Below are 13154 nucleotides of genomic sequence, written 5' to 3' on the forward strand. Positions count from 1 at the left end.
AGTGGCCGAATGGATAAGATCGTTGAAAATGATATTTTGTCTTACTAGTCTTTAAGTCATACGTCGGTGCTCAAGGCTTTTGCCAACGGTAGGCGCAAACATGGTCTTCTTGCCATGATGAATTTCGTGGACTTGTTCTGATGGTACTGTCAAACAAATGAGATAAGTCAGAAGAACTTTAATAGTAATTGGTATATAAAAAGAAGAGGGACGATCACTGGCGTTTCTTTGCATATTACATATGTTCTACGTGTGCCCACTGGTTACAATGCATGTCCGCAACTTTAGAGTAGCTTTCTTCTGTCATTGGTCATCATTGTAATACTGTAGAGTTTTCGAAGCGTTGGCAGTGTTCTTGGCGCTAGAGGAATGTACTAAATAGCATTTCTTACCATACCCGCCCCAGATTGAAGAATTTTTATTACAGATATGGATGAAAAACATTCTTCACCTCTTTGGTAATTGCCAGTGGAACACACACAAAGCATTTATAGCAAACCTAGCAAGTTTCTAGTTTCTTTTTATGCATTATGTAAATATCTTAAAAAATACATGTTTTGAAATATTAATAGTATTTAAGAAATATTTAATACATTTACATTAAATAAATATTTTAACAAATACTGTAAATATTTTAAGGCAATTGTTTAAGTTATAAGGTTTTTCTCCCACTTTCCTAGCGTCCTTCGTGGTGTAGTGGTTCTGCACACTGAGCCGGTATTTCAGAGGTCCGTGGTTCAATTCCCGGCGAAGGCGTTTGATATTTTTCATCTTTTCTGGCTTCCGAAAAATCCTAATGTCTCTACAAGTGGCGCTCGAACTAAAAGGGTTGTGGATGATGATTCTCTGCACCCAGGATTTGGCGACTAGGTCCCCTAAAACGCTAGTCGCCCTTTAAAAAGGGCAGCATATAAGGTATTTCTCCCACTTTCCTAGCGTCCTTCGTGGTGTAGTAGTTCTGCACACTGAGCCGGTATTTCAGAGGTTCGTGGTTCGATTCCCGGCGAAGGCGTTTGCTATTTTTCATCTTTTCTGGCTTCCGAAAAATCCTAATGTCTCTACAAAGTAATAAAGTGTTTTGAAATTTGAAAACTTTTTATATTAGAGCTGTATTTCTTGAATGATTGGTTTTAGGAAATAGGCCAATAATTCCATTAAGAAGCGAATGAAATAGTGTAGACTATGATCATTTTGTTTACATGACTTTTTTAAATAAATGTATATGGAAATATTAATTTTTTACCAGCCCTCAAAGAAGTTTGCTACGAATGAGTTGTTTTTAACTTACTAAATATCAATTAAGAAGGGACGAATGAATTTAATATGTGAAACTGGCTCCGTAAAAATTCTCAGAATCGCATAATTTGTCCTGAAAAAAACCGTTCAGGTGACACTTCGTCTTGCAAACTTTTGAAATATTTTACATTTATGGCATGTATATAATCAGAAAAAATGGTGAAGATTTAATAATTGCATTTTGTATTAATATAATCATTCACTTTATCATATTTTTATAATCTAAATCTGCATATAATATTTTACAAATATTTCCGTAAAGTTTGTTAGGAATTTAATTATTTTGAATCATTATTTGAAATAATTTTTAAGTATATTATATCACGTATTTTCATTTTATTTTAGGATAATGTTTCTTATTTCTCTGTTTTTTACTATTAATGCTAAATAGTTCGGATATCAGAATTTCTAAAATCAGTACTGTAGTACATATTCCCAAACAGATGCTCAGAAAGTAGAAAGCTCCTTGTAAGTCGTCCATAGAAAGAGCTCGTACATTTTCTATTTTTACCAGTGGTGCTTGTATGCTTGCTTTGGTAAAAGCGTCGACATACCATTTGCTGAAGAATCCTGTTTCTTCCAGTCTGTCTATTCTGCAGAGAAAGAAAAAAAAATTGTTATTATGTGTGGATATTATAAAATGCTATGCAAATAGAATTTTACAGATATTTATTTATTTATTAGAAATATTAATAAATTTTTAATATATATGTACACCTTATATACAAAAGAAGTCCTTTCCCCAGCCTTTATTTTCGCAACCGTTGGTCGTAGATATGTTAACGGTGAAACACCGAAATCTGGAGAATGTCGACTTTCACCGGTGAATGTCAACATTCACATAGTCGCTTGGTGTATGTCCGAAATATTTTCCAAATACTCTTATTTCTGACTTACACCGGTAAATGTCGATATTCACCATGTGCTAATGGTGAAAGTTGAACATATAAGAATATTATATTTTCTTCTCCGTAATTCAGTCTCGAAAAAAAGCACTTGAGACTAAAACGAGAACTTAAGAATATAAGAACTTAAAACACACAGTACATTCAAAATGAGAAAGGAAAATAATAGAAGTTAAAAACTTACTAAATTATGTGATTCAAATCTTATTTACTGCAACAACTTAAACTATTAGGACACTTTGAATTGCACAAGAGGTCCTTGTTTTTACAACTGCATTTATTTGTGGAACACTTCCTTTTGCAATGACAGCACGTACATATACTCCTCTCTTTTCGACCTACACCAGAGCATATCTTTGATTGTCGACATATACCGGTGAGGGTCCGAATGTACAAGAATGTAATGCAATATTCGATCTTTCACCAACGTATTTGGTGAATGTTGACATTCTCCGGTGAAAGTCGACATTCTCCAATTTCGGTCTTTCACGGTAACAGATGTATACTTCCAGTTACAAGAACGTTTTAAATGGCGCAAATATTCGTGTTTTGGCCTTTTAAATTTAAAGAAAACAATTTTGTAAAAATTACGAAACCTAACTTTCTACACATCCCTCCGGTACTTACATTTATGAAAAGTATGCACTTGTTATATGAAACAAAATACGAAAAGTGTTTATACGAGAAATGTATAAATTTTTCTTGTCCTAAATATATTGTTACGGTTTTTGTATTGATTTATTTATTTTGCTATTTTTAATAGAATTATTATTAAATTGTTTCATTTCCCTGACTTATTTGAAGAGAAAGCTGCGCCGGGAAAATTAAAAGTACAGGAGCACGCGCATTTAATAAATAAATATCTCATAATTGTACGCTTTTGCTTTGCGGGAAAAATCGAGAAAATACCAGACTATGCTTGTGCAGATTAAAAAGCGTATAAAAGCCAGAGAAAGAACATCTCAGTTCAGTTGTTTTATGAGTTTTGTTTAGAAAGCTGTTGTTGTTTACTGTAGCGAATTCGCGGTGAAATCGAATTAGCTTTCTATGTTTTGAATTAGTTCTATTGAACACTTTGTAAACTATAAATCTTTTGAAAAAGATAACTACTTTGAGGTATTGCCATATTGCAAGCAATATCTGAGGAAATTTAAGCATTTTGCCCATATTTGTTGTGATAAAAATAAATTTTATTCACTTTTCATCGGACTTGTGCCTTCAATTTATTACGAACCCGTATGCACTCAACAATATTATTCTAGTTCCTTAAATCAAAATTTCAAAATCGTTATAGCTTGAGTGATTTCTGTCAAAATTCTAATGTTTACAGACTTAAAATTTTTTAAGTCTCAAAGCACATGTCTGCGATCTTAACATCATGCGATAGTTTGTAAATGCTTTAACTTTTATTACAATACTTTTTATAACGACGTTTTAAAATTGGTAAGTTACCGCTTTATTTTCTACGACGATGTTTTGTATCACAGTGTTTTCTCCTTGCTTTCTTTTCTCCCACTATATTTTGTACGACTTTATTTTTCCCTTGAGTTGTTTTTACTGCAACGTTTTTCAGCTGCAACCGGAAAGAAATACTAGAAATTCTTGATGCTTTTATCGAGTAAACGCTAAATCTTATGAAACCTATTCCACGAAGAGATCTGCGTCAGATAAATCGTTCTTTTGAAATAAACTGCTCAAAACAATTAAAGGAATTGTAAGTTTCATATAAAATAAAGATATAAGCGAATTTTTTTTGCCGAAAAATGGAAGAAGAGAATCACAAATGACACTAATTTTCAGTTCGACGTCAAAAACGTCGCTTCAGCGGCAGCGAATGAAATTTGACTTTCGACTGAAGAAAAGACAATGAAGACAAGGATGATCGGCATTCAGTGATTGCTTTGTTTCGATGAGTACGATGTCTCAGCGAAGTCATTTAACCGATTCAGAAGCTTGGAGAGTTGTTGGTAGGTTAGAAGAGGGTCAAACTCAAGCCGAAGTAGCGCAAGCCATTGGAGTATCACAAAGTGTGATTTCCAAGATCTGGAACCGTGTTTTGGAAACTGGAAGTGCAGGCCGAAGACCAGGGCAAGGTCATAGACGGGCAACAACGCCCAATGAAAATCGTTATTTAGTGTTAACGGCTCGGAGACACCGAAATATGAATACTACTCTTCTCCAACAACACCTTCACTCGGCTACTGGCACCACGGTTTCAACTCAGACTGTCCGAAACCGGCTCCATGGTGTAGGTTTGTATGCTCGCCGACCGATGGTATGTGTTAGACTAACATCAAGGCATCGTCGCGACCGCAGGGAGTGGGCAACAGAGCATGTGAACTGGAGGAGAAATGAATGGAGCAATGTTATTTTTTTCTCACGAGTCCTGCTTTTCTGTTCATCCCGATAATAGGCGTATTTTCATCTGGAGGGACCGTGGCAGTAGGAATAATCCTGCGTTCGTGCACGAAAGTGTCAGATTTGGCGGTGGGGGAGTGTTGGTGTATGGTAACATCTCCATTGACGGGCGCACAGACCTCTACATCATTCGAGATGGATCTCTGACTGGTCGCCGATATAGGAATGAGATCCTCAGACCTATTGTAGTCCCTTACGCTGCAGCAATCGGAGATGACTTCATTTTAATGGACGATAACTGCACGCCACATCGTGCTAACCTGGTGGAGGATTTCCTTTTCGAGGAAGGAATCGTACGAATGGAATGGCCAGCGTGTTCTCGAGACATGAATACAATAGAGCACGTTTGGGACGCTCTAGGGATACGAGTTGCTGGCCTCCAACCACCCCCACAAACTCTCCAAGAACTGGAAAGAGCTCTTCTGGAAGAGTGGGACAGAATACCCCAACTTGTAATTAATAGCCTCATTGACTCCATGCCTCAAAGGTATTCAACGTTGCTGGCCGTCCGTGGAAACCATACCCCCTACTGAAAATGATTTCCTTTGAAGAAAACACCTTTTCTTATTTTTTTATCATATGCACAAATTGTGTTTTTTTCCTTTTGTACACAAATGCGCAATAAAATGCATTTTTTTTCTGCTAAACATGTGTAATTTATTCTCATATAACCTACTACGTCTGTCGACTATGTATCAATCAGCTAAAATGTTTCCAAGCCACAAGATCCACCTAAAACCGCAATATCCTTTAATTGTTTTAAGCAGTATACATGATGAACTTCATTAAAATCAGCGTCATTCCTAAAGTTGAATTTTTTACAATCACTTTTATTTAACATTACTTAAACTTTTGTGCTACTTACATGTGATCGAAGCTATTTTTACAAGGATGGCATTTCTGAATTCCAATTCCTATAGCCTCGGTACTAAATACATCTTTAGCAAGGCGAAATCTGTCAAAACCCGTAACGGCGGCAAACCATTTAAGAACCATTTTCATATACACAAATGCATATCTTCCTTTCAACACTAGATCCATGCCTTCTGATACATTATGAACTAGACTTTCGGGATATTCTTCCAAGCTTTCTCCAAATATTGGATCCACATCTGCCATGTCAGACTGTAATAGAAAAACAAATTACTATTATAAAATGTTTTGCAAAGATAGTTCCATTGCCTGCTTCAATTAAATCCTTAAGATTGGCGCTGTCAGCTATAATATAATTCTGTAGAATCGAGAAATGTTTTATCTTTATTAGATATTCATTGGAGGAAATAATGTTCCTTCACAGGTGCAAATTTTCTTCCGCTATATCTTGGCTTTAAGCAAATTAGTCTATTAGAGGATGTGAATAAAAAATTTATTTATATTCTAAATCAAGAGATGTAAGTTATATTAGGTTCCTCCTTTTATTATTAATAATAAGCTGAACACTATTTCAGAAAATTATTAAGGATATAAAAATGAGTAAACATGTTGTCTTTCTTGATTTATCGACATGATAAAGGAAATCGTTTTCTTCTGGGGTAATTGTAAATTTCGTCAGCTTTAAATCGATAATTTTATTTTACTTTATTACGTGAACATAGTTTAAGTTGCAACTATGTTACGACTTGAATTTGATTTTTGTTTCAATAGAGGTAAAATATCTGTGTAAGGATCTTTTTTTTTTACGCACTCTAGATGGCTTTATTTCAGGGATTAAGATGTCATCAGATACGCCAGCAAATATTTAAAACTGTGAAGCATCCCTAGTATTTCCAAGACTTTTCCTTATCTTGGTAAATAAACATCTTTAATTGGTAACTTGACTAAGACGTCATCAAAAAGTTTATTAACATGTAACGTAAAATATGAAGCAGAATTCCAGATTTTAGAGTCAGACAGGATGAAAAGAAGAATTTGTCCCTCAATAAATGTTCTCAAGCTGGACAATGATATCTTTACTTCCTCTTTGTTCAATAAATATTGTTTCATTCTCAAAATTATTTATAATATTATATAAAAATACATTGAGATCATGTTTAGATGGGATATATATGTGATGTACCAGCTTTTGTCAGGAATAAATAAATTGTTGAAGAATCATAAATGTAGTCGTCTAATTTCTTCTTCTTCCTTAGGGGAAGTTCGATAAGGTCTTAAAGTGACAGGCAAATCAGAAGTCAAGTTAATTCGTTGTGGTTCAATATTAATTTTACCTACATCATATTTATTTTTGAAAACACATTCTTATATTATATTTATTTAACAATTTAATTAATTCAGGGTTTTCTTCCTCCATACTCTCTGAATCTGTTGTTATTTCACTACTATTTTTTTCACATCACGTTTTTAAATTTTTAGTTATACATTACTTTCATGATTTACGTTAACTCTTGTTACCTTAGACATCATCATTAAACTTCATAATATTAGACTTATTACCTTCATTAACTATTATATCTTTAGACACATTATTTTCATTAGATATATTATTTTCATCAACACTTATTACCTCAGAGATATTACTTCTAGGTTTTGTCTTAACTGATGGCATTACATTACTGTTTTCTTCAAGTACTTGATAAAGTTGTACATGCAAAGAAACTCTGTTATTTACATTCACAGAATTTGGAATGTTTTCATTTCTTTGAGTTACCACTAAATTACTACAATCAATTTTTAATTCAAATAATTTACATGAATTTAAACTCAAAAGAACATAATCTAAATTAGTATCTAACACTAACAAGTTAATTAGTTTAATAATATTTCCAATTTTCATTTGTAATCTACACATTTTATCAATATAAATATTTCCTTTAGTTTGTCTAATTTTAATACCTTTCACGTTTTGAATTTTTTAACTGTAAATTGTTTGCATATTTTTCTGAGATGATAGACAATGTCGCGCCAGTGTCGACGACACAGTCGACTGATCTGCCATATGATAAAAATCCCTTAATTCTTAGTTGTCAAATTCTCGAAGAATCAGATCCCGAATTTTTGTTTTCCCCATTAAAATTAGTTTCAGTTTCGTTGTTCTCATTTCGGAATGGGCAGATTTGAGCCAAGTGATAAGAATTGGGTATCCCCTTTTTGGTACATATTCTACAAGGTGATGGGGCTATACCGTCAAAAGTACTATTAGTGTGGTGACTTACAACTTTCTTTCCGTTGTTGATATTGCTGTTAGATTTATTTCCAATTTGTTGAAAACTATGAGGTTTGTAATTAGATGCATTGTGTCGATTATCAACAAACTGACGATTATTATTTCGGAAATTAGCTTGTCTGAATTGTTAATTATTTCTATCTCTCTTATAATTTTGTGAATTTTCATCTTTAAATTCATGAATTTGTCGAAGTTTGTGGGCTTGTTCTAGCCAAGTTATCGGATCAGCGGGACTTTGAACAATCATCAAAGACTTTAAGTTCGTTGGCAAACCATCTGTCAAACCTTCTAAAATAATTGATTTATCCAAATTAAGCCGCTTACCCACTTCCATTTTCTTTCGAAAGTAATTCGTGATGTCTTCTTTGGCGTTGTATTTTAAATTAGCCAAGTCACCGAAAGTAGTTAAGGTGGGATCGATAAAGTTTTCTTTTAATATATGTCCAAATTCTGAGTAAGTTTTTAGCTCATGGCAATTTTTAATATAGATCCAGAGGGCTTTGCCCTTAATGTAACGAGATATATTTTGAAGTTTCCAATTTTCGTCCTTATTTTGGCAGACTTTGTTAAAATAACCTAACCAAGAAATTATGTCACTGTCCTTAGAATATTCACATGGAATAATATTTAAATCTATTGTATCTTGATTCACGTTCAGTGAATCGTCAAGATTAACGGGTTCCTAATTTGTCGACATTGTAACTGAAACTTTAAAATTTTCTTGAGAACAAAAAATGTGCACTTTTCTCTATATATTTTTATAATAGTTAAAATATTTTTTTTAAACCAAAAACTCTTCAGAGTATTATCAACACTTCATAGAATAATAGACTTAAATAAAATTTTGTATTCTCAAATTTTATGATTATCACTACACATTTCAGGATAATATCAAATCTTACTTAGAATACTATTAATTAGAATAAGACTTGAAATTTAAATAAACTCGTAATTACTTTAATATATTTAAAACAAACTATTGTCGTAGCAACTTAGTTCACACACTGAGAAAAAATAATTTCTTAAAATATGTTCTTACTTGGCTGTTGAGTACACTATTTAATCCTGCCTACTCCTTGTGATGTACCAGCTTTTGTCGTAACTTAAATTATCAGACGATAAGTTTTAAAAAACAGGATCCATTTATTATATTTCAGGAGAAAATAGCAGTTACAAAATCAGATATCCGGAGTAAATAAAAAAGAATTACTAATAACTTTTTGTATGAAGTTTACTGCATCGTGACATTAAAGAAAAGCCCCGATATTCTTTTGCGAGTCCTTTTATAGCTTCTGGAAAGGCGGAGCTTCCAAGAAATGACGTCAGCCTCATCAGCCAATCCAGTTAGCTTTAAATATTTCCAGAATATTTTATAACTGTACGTGTAGAAAAGGCGGGTAAAACAACTTGACTACGGGGCTGTGGATTTAATTCCACGTACTTTCAAATAAGAGGACGTCGCCATTAAAAATGAAAAGAACATACAGTTAGAATTTTAAGTGTATGCTTGACTATGGAATTTTATTATTACATATATATATAAAAGACATTGAAGATTCCAAATAGTGCATAGAAATATTAAAAAATCTCAGATGAACGCAAGATCAAAGAAATTAGCACCTATAGACGAAATCATGCCATGATCGCGAAACTGTAAATATAATTAGGGTATCTGTCGTTATGCAAATGATCCAAATTTAGGGGGATTGCGCAAGTCACATACCGTTCAATGGGTTTTAATCGCGCCAGACTTAAATAGTGATGTTTCATTTGACGTCGTGTGGTTTATCTGCCAAAGAACAATGTGAAGCAGATCTTAAATTTAAAGCCAGACCATACCGTGGCCTATAACACAGCATGTTGTTGTGCAACGGCCTGTTGAAAAAGGATAAACTAACACCTACAAGTTATTAACTAATTGCTTTATTTTTTGTTTTTGAAATTATGTCATGTCTTTCATATGTACCCTTGCCGTCTATTAAACTTCTCTTGTATCCGATGCCTTCTTCTTGGTGAGCTAATTTCATTGACCACGAATGTACGTTTGGTCTCATCCATTATGTTCAAGACGCATTCAATCTGTAATAATATTCTACATTTGTTAATTTTGAGTACATTTTTTATGGGAATTATTGACTCAAAGCTAAGAATTATGATATCAGTGTCCAGCATAGTTTTCGTACTGTTTAGAAGGTTTGAGAGAAAATGTCACGAACCTTGAGGAAAGTTTCGTATGTGGTTCCTTTAGTTGTTCCATAGCGTATACTGTGTGACTTTAGAGCCCGTTGAAGCTTCGCTACAGTATCGATGGTAGACAATCTTCCAGGATAAGTCATAAAAGAAGTGAGAGTACCAGCATAGCTCCATAAAATCACCATAATGAAGAACCACCAAAAGGAGATAAAGAAACGGATGCTGTAGCGAGCAGGTGCTGGGGAAGGAGTTCCTAATTCAAGAAATAATAATAATTCAGGTACAATAAAATTACTTCGAAGAGACCAGAGAAAAGGAATTCGTTGCAATTCATATAATATATTAAACGAAGAGATTAAAATATCATGGCAAATATCTTTTCAGGCCTATGTTGAGAGATGGAAATTACACTACAGTGATCATATTGGTAGTGAGGGTAACTTTAATTTTGAATAATAAGTCTGCAATGATAAGTCATGGATGCTATTACGCGACAAAATTCCTGCTCAAAGGTCTCTCGCGGTTTCAAATTTCAAGATGCTTCTCAATTTTTCTCTTCCAAGTTCACCGCAATATTTAATCTTGAAATCATGCGACTTTTAGCTGTCTCCTGAGTTGATGCGTAAAAGGTATTTAAGTGTCGTCGGTTGGTGAACATAGAAGAAGTGATAAAAGTACAAAGTAAGTTGCAAGGAAGGACATTGCAAAATGGATTCCACAGATGCTTCTACTTGAAGAAGGGCTATTTTCAGAAATGGTTACTAGACAGAAAATATTCATGTTGTAAATTAATTGTCTTGATTCATCAAAATCTCTTAAAAATTTCGCCAATATTTTACGTATATTTATTTTACTGGAATGAATTTACAACATGTAGCTAAATTCGGTGCAATATTTTAATCCAGTTCCCATAAAATATCTTTGAAAATACACACTTTTGCAAAAAAATCGAAGCACCATGAAGGAAGTGGTTGATTTAGATAAAATTGAATATGTGTATAGCTCATACACAGATGATTAAAAAATCAAGGTCATAGTACCTGTTCACGGCTTACAATCACTCATTGAGTGTTCAAATTAGTAGTTAGTCGAACCGCCCCTGGCGGCAATGCATGCTTGAATTCGTCGAGGCAAGGAGTGGTAGAGGTTCCTAATGTCATTCTGCCAGGGATTCATCAGGTGTCGCTCCAGATCTGCGATATTTTGTTGTGCCTGAATCTGTCGGTCTACCTTGCCCCAGATATGCTCGATTGGTGGCAGGTCTGGTGACTTTGCTGGGCGAGCAGTATGTGGGCTGGCATTATCTTGTTGGAAAATGACCCCAGAATGACGTGCCATGAAGGATAATGCAACCGGCCGCAGGATGGTATCATATCGTTGAACTGTTAAAGATGTACGGAGGATGACTAAAGATGACCTGCTGTCATAAGAAATAGCACCCCACACCATCACCAGGGTTTATGGCTCTATGCCTTTGTAAAACAAAGGGTGACTGAGACCGCTGGCCCCGTCCTTTTCAGACACGAACGCCGGGGTAATCTGCTTCAAGAGTGAATTGGGATTCATCGCTGAGCACTATACGATTGCAGTCTGATGGCAGCCATGATGATCGGCTGCGATACCACTCGAAATGACTCCACCGATGTTGTGGGGGTCAAAGGAAAACGTCTTAAAGGCCCTTGTGATCGTAACCCCGCCACAGACAAGCACCGTGAGATATGGGCGGTACCACGGGAGGTATAGACGTGGCTGTAGAGCGTTGAATAGTCGACAATGATACCGTTGGGGTAGTTCGGACCAATCATCCAATCTTGCCTCGCATTTGTGATCCTTGGCCTTCCATAGCCTCCATTTCGTCGGCAATTTCCTTGTAGTAACCATTGCTGCCAACATCTTTGCACAGCAGTGTCCGTACGCTGCATGTGGCGGTCTATTGCTCGGTATGAGCACCCAGCTTCACGCAGCCCTACAATGCGACCACGTTCGAAGTCGATTAGTCTTCGATATCGTCGTAATGGCATCTTTAGTTGCTTCTTTACGGAATTACAATGGCAGAAAAAAAAAAATTCCGCCTCTGTTACTAGTTTTATACTTTGCGAATTACGCCCTAGAAATGCGCGCTATGATTGCAATTTCTGTTCATTTGCCTTGAAACTTTGATAATTTGCATGTTCGATCAAGATGTTTTTGCAAACAAAATTTCGTCACGATCGCAAAAGTCCTTTTTGGTACTTCGATTTCTTTTGTAAAAGAGTGTATTTCCCTACCAATAAACAAGTGACCTTAGAATACATGAAGATTATTAACTGTTATACGGGTATTAAATTACCTATAAGTTTGTTCATGGTTTAATATTACATATTAATACTACCAACAGAAAGGTTTAGTTTAAATAATAATAATAGAGTAGTATAAATAAAGTAGAATAGAGTATAAAAAAGTAGAATAGAGTTTTTCAAAACTTTTGTGCTGTTGGTATTAGTTGTCAAATATGTAAGTTTTTGAATTTGGAGATCGCACCTAAGTACGTTTGACTTATCTATGTCATTTAACTAACATTGGCGAAATATTTGAATATGCAGATTTATATGGCACGGAAACGATAAAAGACGATTCAAAATGATAATAATGTGTAAATAAAAGTGTCCCACCTTGCTGTCCTAGTGTTCGCAGCAAAAACCAGATATTATAGGCTCTTCTGATACCACTTTTACACGGAAGCGAATGAGTAATTGCGTATAAAACTGCTGTACAAAGGATTAACGTTGATATAAGACCAATCCATACCTAAAATGGGAATCGAAAATCATTTTTTCCGTCATAAGTAATACAAAAACATATAAACGTATTTTTCTTAAATGATCAGACATTTAAATTCGTATACTTTTTTATTTTTACTTTTAAAAGTAATATCTTTCTCCTAGAATATTATAACTTTTTAATTACACGTTTGTATTTCCAACTTTTGAAGGAGGCGGTTGTTTTTTAATGAGCGAATGCAAAACATTTTTTTTTTATTTTGCATTTATATCTGATTTAACTGCAAAAGAATTAAAATATACGTATTTGATTAAAAATCTTTTGCTTTGATTGCAATGAATGCCCATTATCTCGGAGCTTGTAACTTGTTCCAACTCGAAATTTGGATAACTGAATACACATTGCAAAATTTATTTCAG

General features: G+C 34.4%; 1 protein-coding gene across 3 annotated transcripts in view; it reads right to left on the minus strand.

The window, feature by feature from the left end:
* Nucleotides 1–370: 370 nt before the first annotated feature.
* The window catches only part of LOC118184878 (glutamate receptor ionotropic, kainate glr-3-like), a 180096-nt gene continuing 167312 nt past the window's right edge, over nt 371–13154 (minus strand). For all 3 annotated transcript variants that reach the window (XM_085824257.1, XM_085824256.1, XM_085824255.1), the window contains 4 exons: nt 12627–12762; nt 9999–10228; nt 5485–5744; nt 371–1889 (listed from right to left, as the gene is read on the minus strand). In XM_085824257.1, coding sequence (XP_085680383.1) covers nt 1628–1889; nt 5485–5744; nt 9999–10228; nt 12627–12762 — 888 coding nt within the window. In that variant the 3' untranslated portion in view covers nt 371–1627. The remainder of the gene's footprint in view (nt 1890–5484; nt 5745–9998; nt 10229–12626; nt 12763–13154) is intronic.

Source organism: Stegodyphus dumicola, chromosome 9 (genome assembly GCF_044657685.1).
Source record: "Stegodyphus dumicola isolate Sdum_Otavi_A_Nest chromosome 9, ASM4465768v1".
NCBI classification, from domain to species: Eukaryota; Metazoa; Arthropoda; class Arachnida; order Araneae; family Eresidae; genus Stegodyphus; species Stegodyphus dumicola.